The 22,236-nt window shown below is 37.1% G+C and overlaps 1 protein-coding gene across 1 annotated transcript in view; it reads right to left on the bottom strand.

The window, feature by feature from the left end:
• SPAST (spastin) overlaps positions 1-22,236 on the bottom strand; it is a 79,665-nt gene that overhangs the window by 11,396 nt on the left and 46,033 nt on the right. The window contains exons 8-14 of the mRNA XM_032301238.1: positions 14,148-14,222; positions 12,638-12,709; positions 7,852-7,927; positions 7,531-7,622; positions 7,347-7,426; positions 2,381-2,423; positions 1,276-1,355 (exon numbers count right to left, since the gene is read on the bottom strand). Coding sequence (XP_032157129.1) covers positions 1,276-1,355; positions 2,381-2,423; positions 7,347-7,426; positions 7,531-7,622; positions 7,852-7,927; positions 12,638-12,709; positions 14,148-14,222 — 518 coding nt within the window. The remainder of the gene's footprint in view (positions 1-1,275; positions 1,356-2,380; positions 2,424-7,346; positions 7,427-7,530; positions 7,623-7,851; positions 7,928-12,637; positions 12,710-14,147; positions 14,223-22,236) is intronic.

Below are 22,236 nucleotides of genomic sequence, written 5' to 3'. Positions count from 1 at the left end.
TTTTTTTTTTGTATTTAGTAGAGATGCGGTTTTACCATGTTAGTCAGGCTGGTCTCAAACTCCTGACCTTGGGTGATCCACCCACCTCCCAAAGTGCTGGGATTACAGGCATGAGCCACCGTGCCCAGCTGAAACAGCAAATTATATTTTAATCTCTGCAGATTTAAAATCTCCATATAATAAGAAGGTAAAAACTAGTTTCCCTTTGTCAGCAAGCCTATAGTTTTGTGGTTTGATTTTAAGGGAACAAAAAGGCCCATTTGCTGAAAACAACTGCTAGTTTCCTGTAATGCCTCAACTTTTAATCATTAGAACCATCCCTTTAGAGTAAGGCATACTATCTCCAGAGGCTTCATTAAATTGTAAATATGTCACCTGGAAAGGTAACATCTACAAACTGTTGGTGCCAACTGACACATAAACACAATTACTTCTCTAGTGTTTATCTTGGCAAAGAGCAGTCTCTTGCTGGGATAAGGGACAATCAAAGTAGATTTCTTTAAATATGAGGACAGACAGAAAGGTCAGGAAAAGAAGATATTTCCAAGTTATTTGTTCTTTTGTTATAGGTATCTGGGAACTCAGAGTTCTTGTTAAAATTATATAGTACTCACACACTCGCTGAATATTTTAAATTACTTTATGACATTTTTTAGGGAATGGAATTCATGAGTGCATCTCCTATACTTAGTTTCTATTTTACCACACTGTTCATAAAGTTCAAGGTGTGAAAGACAAAAACTATTCAGTGTAATGCAAAATAAGTTTATGTAAAAATATCTGTGTTAGTGTGAGCAGATGTGAAATGTTACAAATTTTTTTTGAGACAGGGTCTCACTATGTCGCTCAACCTCCACCTCCGGGGCCTAAGGGATCCTCCCACCTCAGCCTCCCAAGTAGCTGGAACTACAGGTGTGTGCCACCATTCCTGATTCATTTTATTTTTTTGTAGAGATGGGGTTCACCATGCTGCCCAGGCTGTAAATGTTTAAATTACTTTAATACCACTTATAGGTTTTAATAAATTTATAAAAAGAATATATTATCATCATTAGATATTTAGGTCATGTCTTGCAGAGGACATAGTAAGTAAAATTTAGATTCCATATATATACATAAGAATAAGGCAAAGGAGGTAGAGGATGAGACAAAAAGTTTTCTGATAAAAGAATTACTCTTTCATACTTAAGATTACTTTAAATAACTAAAAAAAGAATTATTTGCAAAAAATAAATAAATAAAAGCTGTAACATAAACCAAATCCAAATTACTTACCTAGCAAGTTGTGCTAGTTCTTTTTGGGTCAATGGGCTTCCTTGTTTACATAACAGATTTTTAAGCAAAAGTAGTCTTGTCTGAAAATAAATATTAAAAATGATCATTCCAGTCTAATTTAATATCAGAATCAATGATTCTTTTATTATTTTATTTTATTTTTTATTTTGAGACAGGGTCTTGTTCTGTTACCCAGGCTGGAGTACAGGGCACAATCATAGCTCACTATAGCCTCGACATCCTGGATTCAAGCAATCCTCCCATCTCAGCCTCCTGAGTAACTGGGACCAAAGGATGTGCCACCATGCCTGGTTAATTTCGATAAAAGTGTTTGTAGAGATAAGATCTCCCTATGTTGCCCAGGCTCGTCTTGAAATCCTGGTGCAAGCGATCCTCTCAGCTCAGCCTCCCAAAGTGTTGGGATTACAGGTGTGAGCCACCGCACCTGGCCAAAAAACAGTTTTATAGAGGCATGAATTCGTCCACAATGAACTTCACCCATTGTAAATGTATAATTCAATGACTTTTAATACATCTATAGAGTTGTGCAATCATCACCATAATCCAGCTTTGGAACACTTTTTAGGTCACTCATACCTGTTTGCAGTTAATCCTCATTCCCAGCCCTCACCCTGACAACCCACTGATCTGCTTTATGTTTCTGGAAATTTGTATTTTCTGCACATAAACAGAATCATATGATATGTGACATATATCTTGCTTCTTTCAATTATCATAAACTTAATATATGAAGTGAGTATGCAGCATGTATAATAGATAACAGTATCTATTAAAAGAATATAGAACATTTGTTTATTCACCAAAATGAACATTTAGATTCTTTGTAGGTTCTGGCTATTATTAATATTGCTGCTATAAAAATTCTTGTATAAGTCTTTGTGTAAACACACATTTTTTTTTCTCTTGGGTAAATTCTTAGGAGTGAAATTGCTGAGTTTGACAGTAAGCTTACATTTATCTTTTTAAGAAACCACTAAACTGTTTTCCAAAGTAGGTGTACCATGGATTGGAAGACTTAATATTGTCAAGATGGTAGTTCTTGTTTCTGCTTTAAAACAAAAAAAATTCAAACACAGATACATACCTCCTCATTTGGTAAAGACACATATACCCGTTTGATGAAACGCCTAAAAAAAAAAATCCAGCACTTTTAGAAATATAATTTTGAATTTAAAGCTGAAGCAGCAAATGACAGGAAAAAGCTTTTAAAGTATAATATTGAAGGCACTGGAATGCATTTTGGTAGTTATCTATGTAAAACTATTTTTGTTACTCTTTTAAAACTCTAGTTAATATTTAAAAATGCTTAATTCAGTATTTTTAGAACGAATCATTTATGTATGTATGTTTTTAATAGCAATAATGCTTTAAAACAAAATATCTGATATAAGTAGATCTCTGTTTTCTTGAATCTGAAAAAGTACTAAAATCAGCAAGGATAATAGAAACAGAAATGTAAACTTTATTAACAAACTAGGTAACATTTATGGAACTGGAATACATAAAGGTGAACTGCCTAGGACAGTGAAAATTATACTGAGAAAAGGAAGATGCACACAGGATCTGCTGTGGAAGATCATGGACATAACTGTCAGAACACAGTTTTCCCCCAAAAAGAGACAGCACACCCTGAAGGATAATAAAGCCAATCCTTCCACATTTAAACAAGCATATGAGGCCTGGCTCTGCAGACCATGTAAACCCTAATTGATAGCACAGGAATGGCAAGGAAGTGAGACTGAACAAAGAAACTCTAAGACAAATTATCTTTGAAAGAAGGCATCTAACAGTCTGGCGGGAAGACACTGTCTTGCAGTGACCAATATTTTTTAGTAGAAGAATAAATCAACTCTAACTCTTATTTACACACACATGTATTTCATTATCAGGTATGGCTTCACTGTAAGTGAAGGAGGCTGCATGTTAGTTTGGTGTACACATGGACTACTCAAAATACCTATCCCTTCCCCTACAATATCCTTCCAAAACTAGGTTTTCCAAGAAAACTCCTTTTATTCAAAGAAAAATAAGCAAAAGTGAAAAACAAGGACAGGGCTCATTAAAAAAAAAAACAAAAAAACAAAAAACCTGCTCCCAAAAGAGCAAACAAAACACAATAAACATAAACTAGATAAAATGAAGAACAAGCATGAGAAGATTTTGCCATAGAGCAAATTAAAATCATGACCAAATATCTTTCCATTAAGTAATTTACTTAAGAAGATTTTTTTTATCCTTAAGTTTTTTTTTTTATAGATATGGGGTTTTACCATGTTGGCAAGGCTGGTCTAGCACTCCTAGCCTCAAGTGATCTGACCTCCAAAGTACTGGGATTACAGGCGTGACCCATCATGATGCTCAACCAAAAAATTGTTTTCTTTTTTTTTTTGAGACAGACCTGTTGCCCAGGCTGAAGTACAGTGGTGCAATCTTGGCTCACTGCAACCTCTGCCTCCCAGTTCAAGCAATTCTCAGCCTTCCAAGTAGCTGGGATTACAGGTGCATGTGACTACGCCCAGCTAATTTTTTGTATTTTTAGTACAGACAGGGTTTCACTATGTTGGCCAGGCTGGTATCGAACTCTTGGTCTCAAGTGATTTGCCTGCCCAAAAAAATTGTTTTCTATGAAACAAGAGCCCAGTGAGATGTAAGAGCTTATGGAAAAAACATAGATGCTCAAAGAAATAAAACAGAAGATGAAAATTAGGGTAACAGAGGTCAGGAAAGTAATAAATAAAAAATCACCAAGGAAAGAAGGGTTACAAAACACATAGCAGAAAGGAGATAAGATACTAACCCAGTAAGAATAAAGGTAACAGGCTTGGGAAAACAGAACAAAACAAAAAGACCTAAGAGTTTAAAAGGAGTAAGAAGAAAATTACAGATACGGAATTTATGTGCAAAAGAAAACAGAAAAATGAACTAGGAAAAAAATTAAGATATCATTTAAAATAAATTTCCCATTTTAACGATATTGATTCTTCCAATCCATGAGCATGGAGTGTTTTTCCATTTATTTGTGTCATCTCTGATTTATTTTAGCAGTGCTTTACAGTTCTCCTTGTAGAGATTCTTTCACCTCCTTCATCAGCTGTATTCCTAGATATTTCATTTTCTTTTCTTTCTTTCTTTTTTTTTTTTTTTTTGAGATAGAGTCTTGCTCTGTCACAACCAGGCTGGAGTGCAATGGCATGATCTTGGCTCGCTGCATCCTCTGCCTCCTGGGTTCAAGCGATTCTTCTGCCTCAGCCTTCCGAGTAGCTGGGATTACAGGTGCTCGCCACCATACCCAGCTAATTTTTTGTATTTTTAGAGAAGAGGTTATACATAATATATATGTAGATGATGAGGTTATACATAATATATATGTAGATGATGAGGTTATATATAATATAGGTTATATATAATATAATATAGATGAGGTTATATATAATAGAGATGAGGTTATACCGTGTCGGTCAGGCTGGTCTCGAACTCATGACCTCAAGTGATCTGCCCGCCTTGGCCTCCTAAAGTGCTGGGATTATATAGGTGTGAGCCACCGTGCCCAGCCAACATTTCATTTTCTTTGTGGCTGTTGTAAATGGGATTGTGTTCTTGATTTAACTCTTAGCCTGAACATTATTAGTATATAGAAATGCTACTAATTTTTGTACACTAATTTTGTATCCTGAAACCTTGGTAAAATCATTTATCAGTTCTAGTAACCTTTTGGCGGCATTTCTAGGGTTTCTTCAGTATAGAATCATATTGCCAGTGAAAAGAGAGAGAGCATGATGACTTGTTTTCCTATGTGGATACCTTTTATTTCCCTCTCTTGCCTGATTGCTCTGTAAAATGACCATACTGCCCAAAGCAATTGACAGAGTCAGTGCTATTCTTGTCAAACTATCAATGTTATTTTTCACAAAAGTAGAAAAAATTATTCAAAAATTCATATGGAACCAAAAAAAGATCCAAAATAGCCAAAGCAATCCTAAGCAAAAAGAACAAAGCTGGAAGTATCACATTACCTGACTTTAAACTATACTATACAGTAGCCCAAACAGCATAATTCTGGTATAAAAACAGACACACAGGCCAAAGGAACAGGATAGAAAATTGAGAAATAAAGCCACACATCTATAACCCATCTGATCTTTGACAAGGCTGACAAAAAAAAAGCAATGGGGAAAAGACTCCCTATTTAACAAATGGTGTGGGGATTATTGGCTAGCAATATGTAGAAAAAATGAAACTGAACCCTTAGTTTTCACCATATACCCAAATTAACTCAAGACGGATTAAAGATTTAAATGTAAGATCTCAAAGTATAAAAATGCTAGAAGAAAACCAGAAAATACCCTTCTTGACATCAGCCTTGGAAAGAAATTTTGGCTCAACAACAATTGCAATAAAAATAAAAACTCACAAGTGGGACCTAATTAAACTAAAAAGCTTCTGCACAGCAAAAAGAACCATCAACAGAGTAAACAGACAACTTACAGAATTGCATCCAACAAAGGTCTGATATCCAGAATCTACAAGGAATTCAAACAATTGAACAAGCTAAAAACAACCCTATTAAAAAATGGGTAAAAAGGAAATGTACAGACATTTCTCAAAAGACATATGAGGGGACAAGAAACATGAAAAAATATGCATCATCGCTAATCATCAGAAAAATGCGAATCAAAATCATAATGAGATATCTCACACCAGTCAGAATGTCTATTACTATAACAGCAAAAAAAAATCCCATGTTGTCTAGAGATTGGTGTGAAAAAGTAAAAAAAAATATAACAGATGCTGGTGAGGCTGTGGAGCACATATACTTTGGTGGTAATGTACAGTTTAGTCATTGTGGAAAGCAGTTTGAAGATTTCTCTAAAAACAAAACAGATCTACCTTTGACCCTGTAATCCCATTATTGGGTATATACCCAAAGGAAAATAGATCATTATACCAAAAAGATATGCATTTCATGTTTATTGCACTATGCACAATAGCAGACATGGATTCAACTTAGGCGCCCGCCAATGGTGGACTGGATAAAGAAAACGTGGTACATACACACCATGGAATACTACACAGCCATTAAAAAGAATGAAATGATGTCCTTTGCAGCAACATAGATGGAGCTGGAGGCCTTAATACTAAGCAAATTAATGCAGAAACAGTAAACCAAATAGTATATGTTCTCATAAGTGGGAGCTAAAAATTGGGCACACATGGACACATGGGAACAATACACACTGTGGACTACTACATGGGAGAAGAAAGGAGTGAGGTGTGGGTTGAAAAGCTACCTACCACACACTATGCTCACTACCTGAGTGCAATATACCCATGTAACAAACCTGCACATGTACCCCCTGTATCTAAAAGTCAAAATTATCAATAAATTAATAAAACAAATTTCCCAAAACAAAGGAAGTTCCAAACTATCAATTTAAAGAAACATCAAATCTCCGGAAAAATAAATACAGATCAACATACTTTTCAAATAACCAGATTTTAATGGCTAATAATTCTATCTAGTAAAGAGAGAAAAAAATCAAGTTAATTTATAAATTTGAAAAAATCAGCTTGGATTCAGACTTTTACACTACTATAGCCAATCCTAGAAACGATGGAGCAATATTGTAAATTTCTTGGGGAAGTATGCCCAAGAATTTTATGCTGAGTCAAATTGTTCTTCCATTATGAAGGGAATAAATTTGCTCAAACACACAAGAACAGAAAACACATTTTCCATGAACTGTGCTTTGATCACCTTCTCAGGAAGCCCAATAAAAGAGGGTAAGAATCAATTTTGAAGTTTAAAGATAATTTAATGCAACCCAGAAGAACCGACCAATCTGCCTTAAACCTTTACTAGACTAGTACTCCTGATATCAAGCTGTTGACCTCAAAATCATCATTTAGTTGGTAACATAGAGGCTAGAGGATAGTATGGGAGGAAAATAGTGAATTGTCTTAAAACTGAGAATAAGGAAATAATATGTAAGATGAACATGAGTAAATATTGTCTGTAATAAATGCATGTATTTCCATATAAATCTCCCTACCTGAGAACAGCCTCATCAAGCTCTTGCGGCCTATTAGTTGCACCCATTACAAGTACTCTGTCATCTCCAGCAGACTGTACCTACAAACAAAGATATTTGTATTTTTAACCTTGGCCATTTAATAGAATATACATATATATACTAAAATGCTGCCACATAAAAAAATATCATAATCAACACTTACACCATCAAATTCTATTAGAAATTCAGTTTTTAGGCGTCTACTAGCATCGTGCTCCCCTTCTCTTCTTTCACACAAAAGGCTATCAACTTCATCTAGAGGAAATACAAGTATAAGACTTTAAAAACCAAGCTATGTGAGTCATCTGAGATCAATCTAGTTTAATACTTATTAATAGAGTGGGTCCTATTAAACTCATTAGATAGTCTTTAAGTTTGCCCTCTTTAAAACTTCTTCCTTCTGGATGTTTCCAATCATCTTTCCTATTTGCAGGGGGAAATTTTACAAATAGTCAACTAACTTAGTTGGAAAATATGTTCTTACCTATGAAAATTATAGAAGGTTGAAGTTCTCGAGCCACAGCAAAAAGAGCTCTCACCAATTTCTCTCCTTCTCCCACCTAAAACAAGGCATTATATTGTTATATACATAAAATGCAAGATTATTCCAGTTTTTTAAATTTTATGTTGAAAATCTAGCACACAGGAATTTAATTTCCCTTCCTTACAACAACCAAAGATTTGGTTTGAGAAAGGAGACAGTATTACTGAACTGTCCATTATAATTTTAGAAAATAGACCGTGATTTCATATAGCCTGGTAAGTGCTTTAAAAATTCATCTATTTTGTTTCACCCTGCATTCCTAAGACTTGAGAATGAAATAGCTATTCGGTCAAGGATCTAACTAGTGAGAAAAGGGAAGACTGTGAGAAAAGGGAAGACTAAGGGAGAGAAAGAGATGCTGTACATATTCCTTAAGCCCTAGATTACAAGGTATATTTATAGAAGCAAGTAAGTTGGAATGTGCTCTCCTAAACAAAACTTGCTCTATTAAGAACACCTTGAAAAGTCATTCTCACAACACCATCATCAATAAATATCAAAATTTCTTTCCTTTTTTTTTTTTTTGAAACAGGACTTTTGCTCTGTAGCCCAGTTTGGAGTGAAGTGATGCAATCTTGGCTCAATGTAAACTTGCCTCCTGGGTTCAAGTGATTCTCATGCCTCAGCCTCCCAAGTAGCTGGGATTACAGGTGCCCACCACCATGCCTGGCTAATGTTTGTATTTTTAGTAGAGGCAGGGTTTCCCCATGTTGGCCAGGCTGGTCTTGAACTCCTGACCTCAGGTGATCCACCTACCTCACCCTCCCAAAGTGCTGTGATTAGATGCAGGAGCCATGGTGCCCAGCCAATAAATATCAAAACATTTCCAGATAGTCCAGAAGGTCTATGAACACCCACTGAGACATTCCCAGATGCTGACAGCATACAAAGGCCATTTTATGCAGCAAAGTAATGAAAGAGTCATAAAGTCTGTGACAATCTACTATAAAAATGTTTCTGTCCTCTAGGTAGCATTTATTCTTTTTATTGAAGATTTAACTTAAAAACAAAAGAAATGGCCCAGATTTAGAATAATCAAAACAAATATTCTCAGAGCTGAAAGAAATCTCAAAAGATCACCTCTTATGACATTAACATTTACAGATGAAACAGGCCTAAAGTGATACTTTCTTAAGGCCAGTTCAGGATGTAAAAGTTAGGCTAGAGGCCGGGCACAGTGGATCACTCCTGTAATCCCAGTACTTGGGAGGCCAAGGCGGGTGGATCACCTGAGGTCAGGAGTTCAAAACTAGCTGGCCAACATGGCAAAACCCTATCTCTACTAAAAATGTAAAATCTAGCTGGGCGTGGCGGTGCATGACTGTAATCCCATCTACTTGAGTCTGAGGCAGGAGAATCGCTTGAACCCAGAAGGCAGAAGTTGCAGTGAGCTGAGATCACACCACTGCACTTCAGCCTGGGCGTAAGAGTGAGACCTTGTCTCAAGAAAAAAAAAAAGCTAGCTTAGAATCCCTATCTCCTAACTTCCACGACAATGATTTCCATTGTACCAAATGCATAATGTGGGAAAACGTGCTTTAACAACAACTTGAAGACCAGGCACGGTGACTCATGCCTGTAATCCTAGCACTTTGGGAGGCTGAGATGGGAGGATCATTAGAGCCCAGAAGTTTGAAACCAGCCCTGGCCTGGCAACATAGTCATACCTCATCACTACAACAATTTTTTTTTTTTTTTTTTTTGAGATAGTTTCTTATAGTCGCCCAGGCTAGAGTGCAGGGACACAATCTCAGCTCACTGCAACCTTGGCCTCCTGGGTTCAAGCAATTTTCCCACCTCAGTCTCCTGAATAGCTGGGATTACAGGCACCTGTCACCACGTCTCACTAATTTTTTGTAGTTTTAGTAGAGACAGGATTTCACTATGTCAGCCAGGCTGGTCTCAAACTCCTGACCTCATATTTGCCCACCTCAGCCTCCTACAGTGCTGGGATTACAGGTATAAGCCACTGCATCCACCTCCAAAAATTTTTTTGAAATTAGCTGGGCATGGTGGCATGCGCCTGTAGTACCAGCTACTTAGGATGATAAAGTGTGAGGATCACTTGAGCCCAGGAGATTGAGGCTGCAGTGAGCCATGCTCACACCACTGCACTCTAGCTTGGGCAAGAGAACTAGATCCTGTTTCAAAAAATAAATTAATAAATAGAATAATGACTTGTAAAATTTCAAATAGGAAGTAAAATGTGATCTAACTACTTTAAACATTGAGAACATTTTAAGTACAATGATTTATTAAAATATTTAAAGAAACTTATAAAATATTTGACTTAGCAGAGATAACACAAGAGAAATATTACTTTATTAACTTCTCTGATTTTTTTCCCTAATTTTTAAATCTAGTAGCATACTGATGCAATGAATGCCAAACTTTACAAACATGTTGAAACTGTGTGGAAAAACTTGTAAACTGGCAAGAACTATGCAAATGTTAGGTTTTTTATTAATGATCAATTAGAAGCAGGTTAATTAACAGTTTGAAAATATAAGAAAAATATAAAAATTAAATCTATTTGTGTGAAAAAGCACAACTACAACTACTTGCAACAATCTGGATAAATCTCACAAACAATGCTGATGAAAGAAACCAAACGCACATACAGAGAAAATCCTATGTGATTAGATTTATATAAAGTTCAAAGGCATGCTAGTTTTGTCTATGATGTTAGTAGTCTAGTGGTTTTGGGGGAGAGGAGTGAGTGGGTAAAGATGGTGGAGTGCCTGGAGGGATTTCAGGGTCACAGGTAACAATTTATTTCTTGACCTGGGTGGTGATTACGAAAGTATATTTGCTTTATGACTGAGCTGTATGCTTATGCTATACTTTTCCACCTGTAAGTTATTCAATAAACAAGGCTAAACAATAATACAACATGTTAAGATACATATGCAACTGATTTTTTGTGGAAACTAATCTAGATATTTTAATAATGCAAATGTTGTTCATGACCATGATGCAGTTCCTCCCAAAAGCTTTCTCAGGATATATCATAAGAGACAGAACATCAATATAATATTATCCAATGCTTTCTTTTTAAGTCTTCAAAGTCAGGTCACATCTGAGGTAAAATATTCAATTCTTATCATCCTCTGAGCATACTGACAAACTGGCATGAGACCACAGAAGGCAACTAAGATAATAATAACTATTCTGGGGGCTGGGGGAAGCAGATATAACATTAAGTTCCTATATATTTGAAAGGCTATCTCATAAAAGAAAACTAGAATTTTGTTAAATCAAGTACATTAAAACTTAGAAAAAGTACATTTTAGGTAAACATAAGAAAAAAATTATATTGGCTAGAACCGCCAAAATGATAGACTAGACATTTCAATTTTCTTTTTCTTTTCTCTTTTCTTTTTTTGAGATGGGTTCTCACTTTGTCCCAGGCTGGAGTGCAGTAGCATGATGTCTCAGCTCACAGCAAACTCCACCTCCCAGGCTCAAGTGATCCTCCCACATCAGTCTCCTGAGTAGCTGAGACCACAGGCACATAGCACCATGCCCAACTAATTATTTATATTTCTGGTAGAGACAGGGTTTTGCCATGTTGCCCAGCTTGGTCTCAAACTCCTGAGCCCAAGTGATCCACCTGCTTCAGCCTCCAAAGTGCTGGGATTATAGGCCTGTGCCACCACACCCAGCCTCAACTTTCTTAAAAGCAAACTTGCTTCAAGATATTAAGGCAGTATCAAAATTAAAGGTTAAGATCATTAATGTTATGTTGTTTCTGGAAACATGAAGATGAAGCAGAATACTCTTGAAACAAGTATGGATAAAAGAGAATGGTTGCTGTAATATTTTTAATGAAAGGCCACACTCATTGGAGCTCAAATCCTAGTTTCCCACTTCCTTATGAGTTCCTCAGCAGATCACTGAACTTCTCTGTAATTTCCTAAGAGATATGAGAATAATATCTATACATCATATGATTATTTATTCCACAAGTATTTATTCAGTACCTACTTACTGCCAGATACTGAAAATGGAAGTGAAGAGCACATGGCGATAGTCTCTGCTCGCATAGAGACCATCTTCTAGTGGTGGTGACAGTGATATCAAATACAACTAAAATAATCATATCAATGAATATGAATTTCAACTTCAATGAGTATGACAAATGAGGTACAAGTGATGCTAAGAGGATAATGGGGGGAGAGTCAGGGAAGGCTGTAACATTGCTGATGACTAAGTTAAATTGAGATAATTAGGGGGGCCCTAATCTACAGGGGAAATTTGGACACAGAGACAGATAAAAGGAGAATGCCATGTGAATATAAAAACAGAGATGAGAGGGATGCATCTACAAGCCAAGGAATGCAAAAGATTGCCAGCAAGCCACTAGAAGCTAGGAGAGAGGCATGCAACATACATTTTCCCTCACAGCCCCCAGAAGGAAATAATCTGCCAACATTTTGACTGATCTTGGGCTTCTAGCTTCCACAACTATGAGAAAATAAATTGCTGATGTTTAAGCCAACCAGTTTACGATATTTTATTAAATGGTTCCAGTAAACTAATACAATATTTGACAATACAAATGTACATTAACTTTCTACTCTGAAGATTGATATTAATCATATGTTAATAATAGATATAAAACTCCTAGAAAAATATTTTCATGAAATATTATTACCATTTATAGTTAACACAGTAACTTTTAGACAGTAACTTAAAATATGACAATATTGGAAACAGCACTTACATATTTTGAAGTTAAACTTGCAGCACTTATATTAAAGAAGGTTGCATTCGATTCTGCAGCTACTGCTTTAGCCTTTAAAAATCACAAGAGCAAATATTAAATTAGTTCATGTCTTGCTTTTAAAAGATAACCATATTTATCGATTTAAGTACTAGAAAAGATTCTCTAAAAATTTAAGCTATGGGCCGGGTGCTGTGGCTCACAACTGTAATCCCAGCACTTTGGGAGGCCGAGGCAGGCAGATCAGTTGAGGCCAAGAGTTTGAGATCAGCCTGGCCAACATGGTGAAACCCCGTCTCTACTAAAAATACAAAAATTAGTCAGGTGTGGTGGTGCACGCCTGTAATTCCAGCTACCTGGGAGGCTGAGGTGGCAGAATTACTTGAACCCAGGAGGGAGAGATGGCAGTGAGCCAAGATCAAGTGACTGTACTCCAGCTTGGGTGACAGAGCAAGACTCTGTCTAAAAAAAATTATTACAAAATAAAAATGTGGAGGGGGAGGGGCACAAAATAAATAAAAAATTAAAATGTAAGGTATGATACAATCCCCAAAATATGGCAATCAATGTGTTTCTTTCTTAGCAATGAGGACATGTTACAGAAAGAGCTGTGCTTTTTCTACTCTCTTCCTGAGAGATCATCAGAGAAATTTTTTTAAAAAAGAGTGTTATTCTCCTCTCTTCTTAGGTATACAAACATAACTGCTTTCAGAAAGACAAACATCTTAGGAAAAGCTACTCTTTCCCTATTAGTTTTTTCCATCCAGAAGAGCTATGCAGAGGAAAGAGGTATCCAGATCCTGATAAAAACTTCTAGCAAAAGAATACTTAAAAAAAAAAAAAAAAAAAAAAAAAGTTTTTGCATTGATAATGAAAAAAAGCTACAACATATTGATTATCTAAATAAAGTTGTTATGATAGTAGAAGCAAAAATCAAGGGTTAGAAAGACACTCAATATAGTAAGGTAAACTCTTCCAAGGTAAAAATTTTAATATTTAATTTTCAAAAAATGACAATTACACTGTCAAATTTAACCAACCAAAAACACACTACTGAGATAATACTCACGGTTTTCCATCTACTTCTATATTGAAAAGTAGTTGAAAAATTTAAAAGAAGTCTATCAGCCAGGTGCAGTGGCTCATGCCTGTAATCCTAGCACTTTGGGAGGCCCAGGTGAGAGGATTGTTTGAGGCCCAGAGTTTGAGACCAGCCTAGCCAATATGGCGAAATCCTGTCTCTACCAAAAATACATAAATTAGCCAGGTGTGGTGACATGTGCCCATAATCCCAGCTACTCAGGAGGGTGAGGCACAAAAATTGCTTGAACCCAGGAGGAGGAGGTTGTAGTGAGCTGAGATCACTCAAAAACAAACAAACAAACAAACAAAAATGTATCACAGCAGAGAGCAAATCATAAATAATAGACTCAGGGACGAGATGAAGTTTCGTTTTTCATGTTATCCCAAATATCTCAATAAAAAACTCAAATTTGAAGAGAACTCTTACCAGCATCGTCTTCCCATTCCCAGGTGGACCAAAGAGTAACAGCCCTCTGGCAGGAGCTCTAAGTCCTGTGAACAACTTAAAAATAAATACTTTAGTTTACAACTATGATTCTAGAGACATTTTAAGTACCATGTGTCATCTAAAAAGCATCCTTTTCAGTAGCATCCTCCCAAACAGAGCTGCCCACAACTTTAAAGGAAACACATAATCATAAATTAGTGTAATAATTAAAAACACTGGGTGTGGTGACTCACACCTATAATCCTAGCACTTTAGGGTGCCAAGACAGGAGGATCATGTGAGCCCAAGAGTTCAAGACCAGCCTGGGCAACATAGGGAGACTCTGCTTCTACAAAAAATTAAAAAAAAAAAAAAAAAAAAAGTAGCTGGGTATGCTGGATTGCCTGTGCTCCCAGCTACTCAGGAGGCTGAGGTGGGAGGATTACTTGAGCTTGGGAGGCCAAGGGTACAGCAAGCTTTGATCTCACCACTATACTCCAGCCTGGCTGACAGAGTGAGACCCAGTCTCAGAAAAATAAAAGGAAATAAAACCAACTCCTTTGTGATAATATTGAAAGCAGACTGCTTAAACAAGACAAATTGAACACAGCCATGTTTCTCTACTTAGAAATCATACCAAAATAATGCTAAATGAATAAAAAATATATAAATCTTCCAAACAAAAATAGAAAAGGAGGTAACACAATAAATTCCCATAAAATGGAGAACTGATAATGTGTGGTACATCATTTAGCAGAGCTTAAAACCTAAATATCTACTTGTGAAGGGATACCTAGATACAAGAAGCACGCTGATGTGAACAAAATTCTCAGGAAGGTTCAAGAATTGGAGGCATCAGGCACCACAGAAAGCAGTAGTAAGGCAGGCAGCCCAAAACAGAGGAATGGATTGAAAGTTGGTATGAGGAACTCCCCACAGGTATCAACCACCACCAAAGCAGGAGGCAGGAGTTTTATTCTATAAAAAAATAAGTTAGAGTCTCCAGACTTAGGGACACTAGGCATGACAAGAGTCACGGGTGGAGCCCCAGACTGAAAACACCTCACCTATACTTATTAAATAATAGTGAATGTGTACATACTTTTAAGTTGAATCATATGAAATAGCTAATATCCAACTTAAAAAAAAAGTCTATTTTTTTCAGTGATTTTACGTTTGCAGAAAATTGAGCAGAAAGTACAGAGTTCCCATATAACCTTTCATTCCTTTCCAATTTCCCTTAATCTGAATATCTTGTATTAGTGTAGTACTAATGAAAAATGATATATTATTAACTGAAGTCCATAGTTTACAGTAAAGTTCACTCATGTTTGACATTCTATGGGTTTTGACAAAGGTATAATGACATGTATCTACCATTAGATTATCATAAAGTACAGTTTCACTGCCCTAAACATCCACTGTGCTCCACCTATTCCTCTCTCCCTGTCTTCCTTGGCAACCACTGATCTATTTACTGTCTCCACAGTTTTGCCTTTTCCAAAACATCATATCGTCAGAATCCTACAGTATATAGTCTCTTCAGATTGGCTTCTTTCATTTAGCAATATGCATTTATGGTTCCTCCATGTTTTTTTCTGGCTTGACAGATCATTTTTTTAATTGCTGAATAATACTCCATTACACATATATAACAGAGTCTGTTTATCCATTCACCTACTTACGGATGGCTTGGTTGCTTCCAAATTTTGGCAACTATGAATAATGCTGCTAGAAACATTCACGTGCAGGTTTTTGAGTGGATGTACATTTTAAACTTATTTGGGTAAACACCAAGGAGTAAGACTGCTGGACCATATGGTAAGAGTTTTGTAAGAAACTGTCAAACTGTCTTTAGTTTTGTAAAAAACTGTCAAACTATCTCCCAAAATGGTTCTGCTATTTTAGATTTCCATCAGCAATGAATGAAAGTTTCTGCTGCACCAAATTCCCTGCCAGAATTTGGTATTGTCAGTGTTTTAGATTTTAGCCATTCTAATAGAGGTACAGGGTAACTTACTGTTGTTTTAATGTGCAATTTCCCCAATGACATGATGTTGAGCATATATTCATATCCTTGTTTGTCATTTATCTACCTTCCTTGGTGAGGAGGTGTCTGTTCAGATATTTTGCCCATTTATTAACTGGGTTGTATCTTTTCTTATTGTTGAGTTTTAAAAGTTCTTTGTATATTCTGGATACTGGTCCTTTATCAGATAATGAATTTTGTAAAGTCTCCCACTCTGCTGCTTGTCTTTTCGTTCTCTTAACGGCATCTTACAGAGAACAGTTTTTTTTGTTTGTTTGTTTTTATTTTCTGGAGATGGCGTCTTGCTGTCGCCAGGCTGGCGTGCAGTGCTGCAATCTCGGCTCACTGCAACCTCCGCCTCCTAGGTTCAAGCGATTCTTCCGCCTCAGCCTCCCGAGTAGCTGGGACCACAGGCTTGCGCCACCACACCCAGCTAATTTTTGTATTTTTAGTAGAGACGAGGTTTCACCATGTTGGCCAAGATGGTCTCAATCTCTTGACCTTGTGATCCGCCCACCGCAGCCTCCCAAAGTGCTGGGATTATAGACGTGAGCCACCGCGCCCGGCCAGAGCAGAAGTTTTTAATTCAAAGTTCAATGTGTTTATTTTTTTCTTTCAAGGATCATGTTTTGGTATTGTACCTGGGAAGTCACTGCCAAACCAAACATTTTTCTCCTATGCTATCCTCTAGAAGTTTCAGTTCACATGTTACATTCAGGTCTGTGATCCATTTAAGTTAACTTTTGTGAAAGTTGTCAGGTCTGTGTCTAGATTAATTTTTTTTTTAATTTTTTTTTTGAGACAGAATCTTGCCCTATTGCCTAAGCTGGAGTGCAATGGTGCGATCTCGACTCATTGTGACCTCTGCCTCCTGTGTTCAAGCAATTCTCCTGCCGCAGCATTCCGAGTAGCTGGGATTACAAGCATGTGCCACTATACCCAAATAATTTTTTGTATCTTTAGTAGAGATGGGGTTTCACCATGTTGGCCAGGCTGGTCTCAAACTCTTGACCTCGTGATCCACCCACCTCAGAATCCCAAAGTGCTGGGATTAGCTGGTGAGCCACCACGCCGGGCCATCTAGATTAATTTTTTTGCATGTGGATGTCCAGTTTTCCTATACCATTTGTTGAAAAAGCTATCTTTTCTCTATTGAATTGTCTTGTTCCTCTGCCTAGGATCAGCTGACTTTACCTATGTGGGTCGATTTCTAGGCTCTCTGTTCAGTTCTATTGATTTGTCTATTCTTTTGCCAATGACACGCTGTCTTGATTAACATAGCTTTATAGTAAGTCTTGAAGTTGGGTAGTTTCAGTTCTCTTTCTTCTTCAATAATATATTGGCTGCTTTGGATCTTTTGCCTTTTCATATAAACTTTAATTAGTTTGTCAGTATCCACAAAATAACTTTCTGGGTTTTGATTGGGACTGCACTGAATCTATATATAAACTTGGGAAGAACTGACATCTCAATAATATTTAGTCTCCCTATCTATTTACTTGGAATATCTCTTAATTTACTTAGCTCTTTGATTTCTTTCATGAGTGTTATAATTTTTCTCATGTAGACCTTCTACAACAAACTTTGTTAGAATTTTTTTTTTGAGACAGAGTTTCATTCTTGTTGCTCAAGCTAGAGTGCAATGGCGCCATCTCAGCTCACTGCAACCTCCACCTCCCAGATTCAAGCACTTCTCCTGCCTCAGTCTCCCAAGTAGCTGGGATTACAGGCACATGCCACCATGCCCGGCTAATCTTTCTTTTGTATTTTTAGTAGAGATGGGGTTTCACTCTGTTGGCCAGGCTGGTCTTGAACTCCTGACCCTGGGTGATCCACCCACCTTGCCCTCCCAAAGGGGTGGGATTACAGGCAAGAGCCACCACGACTGGCCACTTTGTTAGAATTATACTTAAGTATTTCATTTTATTAGTGTTAACATGAATGGTATTGTATTTTAATTTCAAATTCCAGTTGTTCACTGCTGGCATATGAAAAAGCAATTGACTATTGTATATTAACTTTGTATTCTACACCTTGTCATAATCACTTATTAGTTCTTGGAGCCCTTTTTTTTTTGGTTCTTTGGGATTTTCTATATATACAATTATGTTACCTGCAAACAAAGATATTCATCTTTTTAAAAATACATATATATATAGATGGGGCCTCACTACGTTGTCCTGGCTGGTCTCGAATTCCTGGGCTCAAGCAATCTTCCTGCCTTGGCCTCTGAAAGTGCTGGGATTATAGGTGTGAGCCACCATACTGAGCCTTCAACTGTTTTTGACCTATAAAAACAGTAATTTCAGGTCAGGTGCAGTGACTCATGCCTGTAATCCCAGCACTTTGGAGGGGCTGAGGCAGGTGGAATCACCTGAGGTAAGGAGTTTGAGACTAGCCTGGCCAACATGGCAAAACCCCATCTCTTACTAAAAATACAAAAATTACCCAAGTGTGGTGGCATGTGCCTCTAATCCCAGCTACTTGGGAGGCTAAGGCATGAGAATTGCTTGAACCTGGGAGGCAGAGGTTGCAGTGAGCCAAAATCATGCCAAGGCACTCCAGCCTGGACAATACAGTGAGACTCTGTCTCAAAACAAACAAAACAAAACAAAACCTAGCAATTTTCACATGGCTCAACCTAACAGAAAACAAAGTCCTCTCCTCCCAACCATTTTCTGGAACACCAATAGTCAAACTTGTATTCTCCAAGCAAGAGACTAGAAAATTCTTTTCTAGAGAAGCTAAATAACCCCATAAATGACAGCTACAGTCATTTGGAGAAACCTAAATAAACAGTAGGTTTGCTGCTTGATCATCCTGTGATTAATGGGCTCTCACTAGCATCAATCTTTACTTATTTACAGCACAGAGTCCTAATCAACTTTTTTATTCCCTGGTAATATAAGTGGACAACCATAATAACCATACAACTGAGGGAACCTTCCAACATGAAAAGAGCTTAAGGCAAAAAGAAAAAAGGAGGAATCTGGAAGAAACAGATAATATGGTAAACAGAAGAAAACTTCACAAGAGCTCTTAGAGACGTAAAAGATATTGCATCTATGAAATAAGAATAAGGCCAGGCACGGTGGCTCATGCCTGTAATCCCAGAGCTTTAAGAGGCCGAGGAGGGCAGATCACCTGAGGTCAGGAGTTCAAGATCAGCTTAGGCAACATGGCTAGATGTGGTGACAAATGCCTGTAATTCCAGCTACTTGGAAGGCTGAGGCAGGAGAAAAGCTTGAATCTGGGAGATGGAGGTTGCAGTAAGCTGAGATTGCACCACTGTACTACAGCCTGGGTGACACGAGCAAGACTCCTTGTGAAAACAGGGAGGGTGGAAGGAAGAAAGGAAGGATGGAAGGAAGGGAAAGAGGGAGGGGGGAGGGAGGGAAGGGATGGGGAGGAAAGGGAAGGGAGGAGAGGGAAGGATGGGGAGGGAGGAAGGAAGGGAGGGAGGGAAAGAAAGAAAGAAATGTACAAGAGGGAAAAAGAAAAATATCATTGTAAAATATCAGAAGAGGAGGATAAAGAGAAGATCCAAAAAGCTTTGGGAAATAGAAATAAGAAGTCCAATGCTATCCTGATGCCTGACCTTTTGTCTCTAATACAAAGTAACACTGAAAGCTAGAAGACAATAGATAATGCCTTCATAATACTAAGGGAAAATAGTTTCCAACTTAAATCTTGACATCCAGTCAAATTATTAATAAGAGAAGACAGCAGAATAAAGATATTTTCAAAACTATAGCATCTCAAAAATTCCCTCACACATGCCTTTTCTGTTACTAGAAGACGTAGCCATCAAAATGAGAAAATAAATCATGAAAATGGAAAATATGGAATTTAAAAAACAGGAGATAAGAAAGACAGGAAAAAAGGAAAAAGAAATTCTCATCATGGTAATGAAGATAGATCAGAGAACAACCACTTTGAAAGAGGCATAGACAGCATCTGGTCTTTAATGAACAGAAGAAGGTGGTTCCAGGAAAAGGTATTCTGGAAAAAAAAAAAAAGACCTGAGTTAACAGGATTTTAGATTGGTTTGGCCATATGGAAATTAGATTGAAATGGAAAAGAAGAATTATCATAAGCTGGATATTCTAGTTAGAAAAAAAGAAAGAAAAAAGAAAAAGAATTATTAATCAATGAAAATGAAGAAAATGAAAAAATAACACAATTATCTACTCTAGGGGAAAAAAAGGCTATACAAGGGAAAAATAGTACACTACTTGGCTTGGTAGTGAATAATATTTAAAAGCACTAAATAGCCGGGCGCGGTGGCTCAAGCCTGTAATCCCAGCACTTTGGGAGGCCGAGGCAGGTGGATCACGAGGTCAAGAGATCGAGACCATCCTGGTCAACACGGTGAAACCCCGTCTCTACTAAAAAAATACAAAAAATTAGCTGGGCATGGTGGTGCGGGCCTGTAATCCCAGGTACTCAGGAAGCTGAGGCAGGAGAATTGCCTGAACCCAGGAGGCGGAGGTTGCGGTGAGCCGAGATCGCGCCATTGCACTCCAGCCTGGGTAACAAGAGTGAAACTCTGTCTCAAAAAAAAAAAAAAAAGCACTAAATATTCACTGCACTCCAGCCTGAGCGAGAAAAAGTGGGAGGAGAGGAGTAGGAGGTGTGTGGTATGATGGAGCTAAGGGTTCATTTACTATGACATACAAGTTAATAGATTTGAAAAGGAAACAAAAATTAAGAAATGTCTTTATAAGATTATTATTCAAAGAGAGGCAAGTTCTACAATTTTTGAAAGAAAAAAGGCTTATGTTTAAGCTGTCATATGAAAAATAACATCATATTTATAAATTCATGGAAATTTTTGTAATTTCAGCTACTTGGGAGGCTAAGACAGGAGGATTGCTCAAACCTAGGAGTTTGAGGCCAGTGTAGGGAACACAGCAAGATTCTGTCTCAATTTAAAAAAAAAAAAAAAGAGAAATTCATGGAAATTTTAGTAGACAGAGGAGAGCTTTTTAAAACCAGAGAACAATCACATTCTTCTATAAAATCTCACAGAGTCACATTTAAGCAGCAAAAGAACAAAATAAGAAATATAAGCCTCAAAATGATAGACAAGCTGCACAGGATATGGAAGAGATCCATGAAATAAGGACAGAAGAATATATGCTTTCTTCGTAAAACATTTGAGAAAAATATTTAGACAGATCACTGTAGTATACTTTAAAATGTAGTCCTGCTTTTGGGTGAGAGGGTAAGTTTTATTTTCTGCTGTATAGTTTGAGTTTTTTCCCAAGGATTAATATTTGCAACTTTATAAAATTACATTTAATGTTAAAATATAATTAAAAACATGGTCCTATGTGATTGAAGGGAGATGGAGAAGTTTTTCAATATCCCCTTCCAGGGCTATGGCATCATGAATGAGCAAGAATTAAAGCACTTGTTTTAAGTAATTCTGAGAACAATCTAACTCAAGTGAGTATCTTTAGTATTACCTCCTTAAAACACGTTTTAGTGTTAGATGACTAATTATGATTCTATGTTTCTGCAATGAAATAAAAATTCCAGTATATCCACGAATGTCTGCCACCCACCTTCCTGATCTAACCTAACAATGTCTCTATTGTGGTCCATGCAAGCTTCCTACCATGGGGAATCAGGAATCAAGCTGATTTTTTTTGCACAATGGAGTCATGTTATGGGATAAGTTTTACCCATTCACAGGCTTAACATGATTCATTTTATGAGTCTGTTGTGAAAAGCTAAGCTAGGGCAATAATATCCCTTTCTTGGAAATCTGAACTGAAGGAAAAAAATGTTCTATTTGGCAGGTGTGGTGATGTACAGACAAGTGGGTGCCAGGATATGAACCCTGGGACTTGGCTATATCACAGATCCTGCTCTTCCTTATGTTTCAATTTACTAAGTTTACTAAGGTTTCTGCCCCTCCTGAGGTCAGGTTATTCAACCTCATTTGAAGAAACTCTCAACTGCCATTTGTACGTTATTATAGCTTCTTAATTGCACACCATGTCACTACAATGAAAATATGCCTAAATCCAAATTCACATGTTACTTACTATT

This window comes from Sapajus apella, unplaced genomic scaffold, assembly GCF_009761245.1.
Source record: "Sapajus apella isolate SASKATOON/1434 unplaced genomic scaffold, GSC_monkey_1.0 scaffold44, whole genome shotgun sequence".
Classification (NCBI taxonomy): Eukaryota; Metazoa; Chordata; class Mammalia; order Primates; family Cebidae; genus Sapajus; species Sapajus apella.
This window is presented reverse-complemented; position numbering and strand designations above follow the sequence as displayed.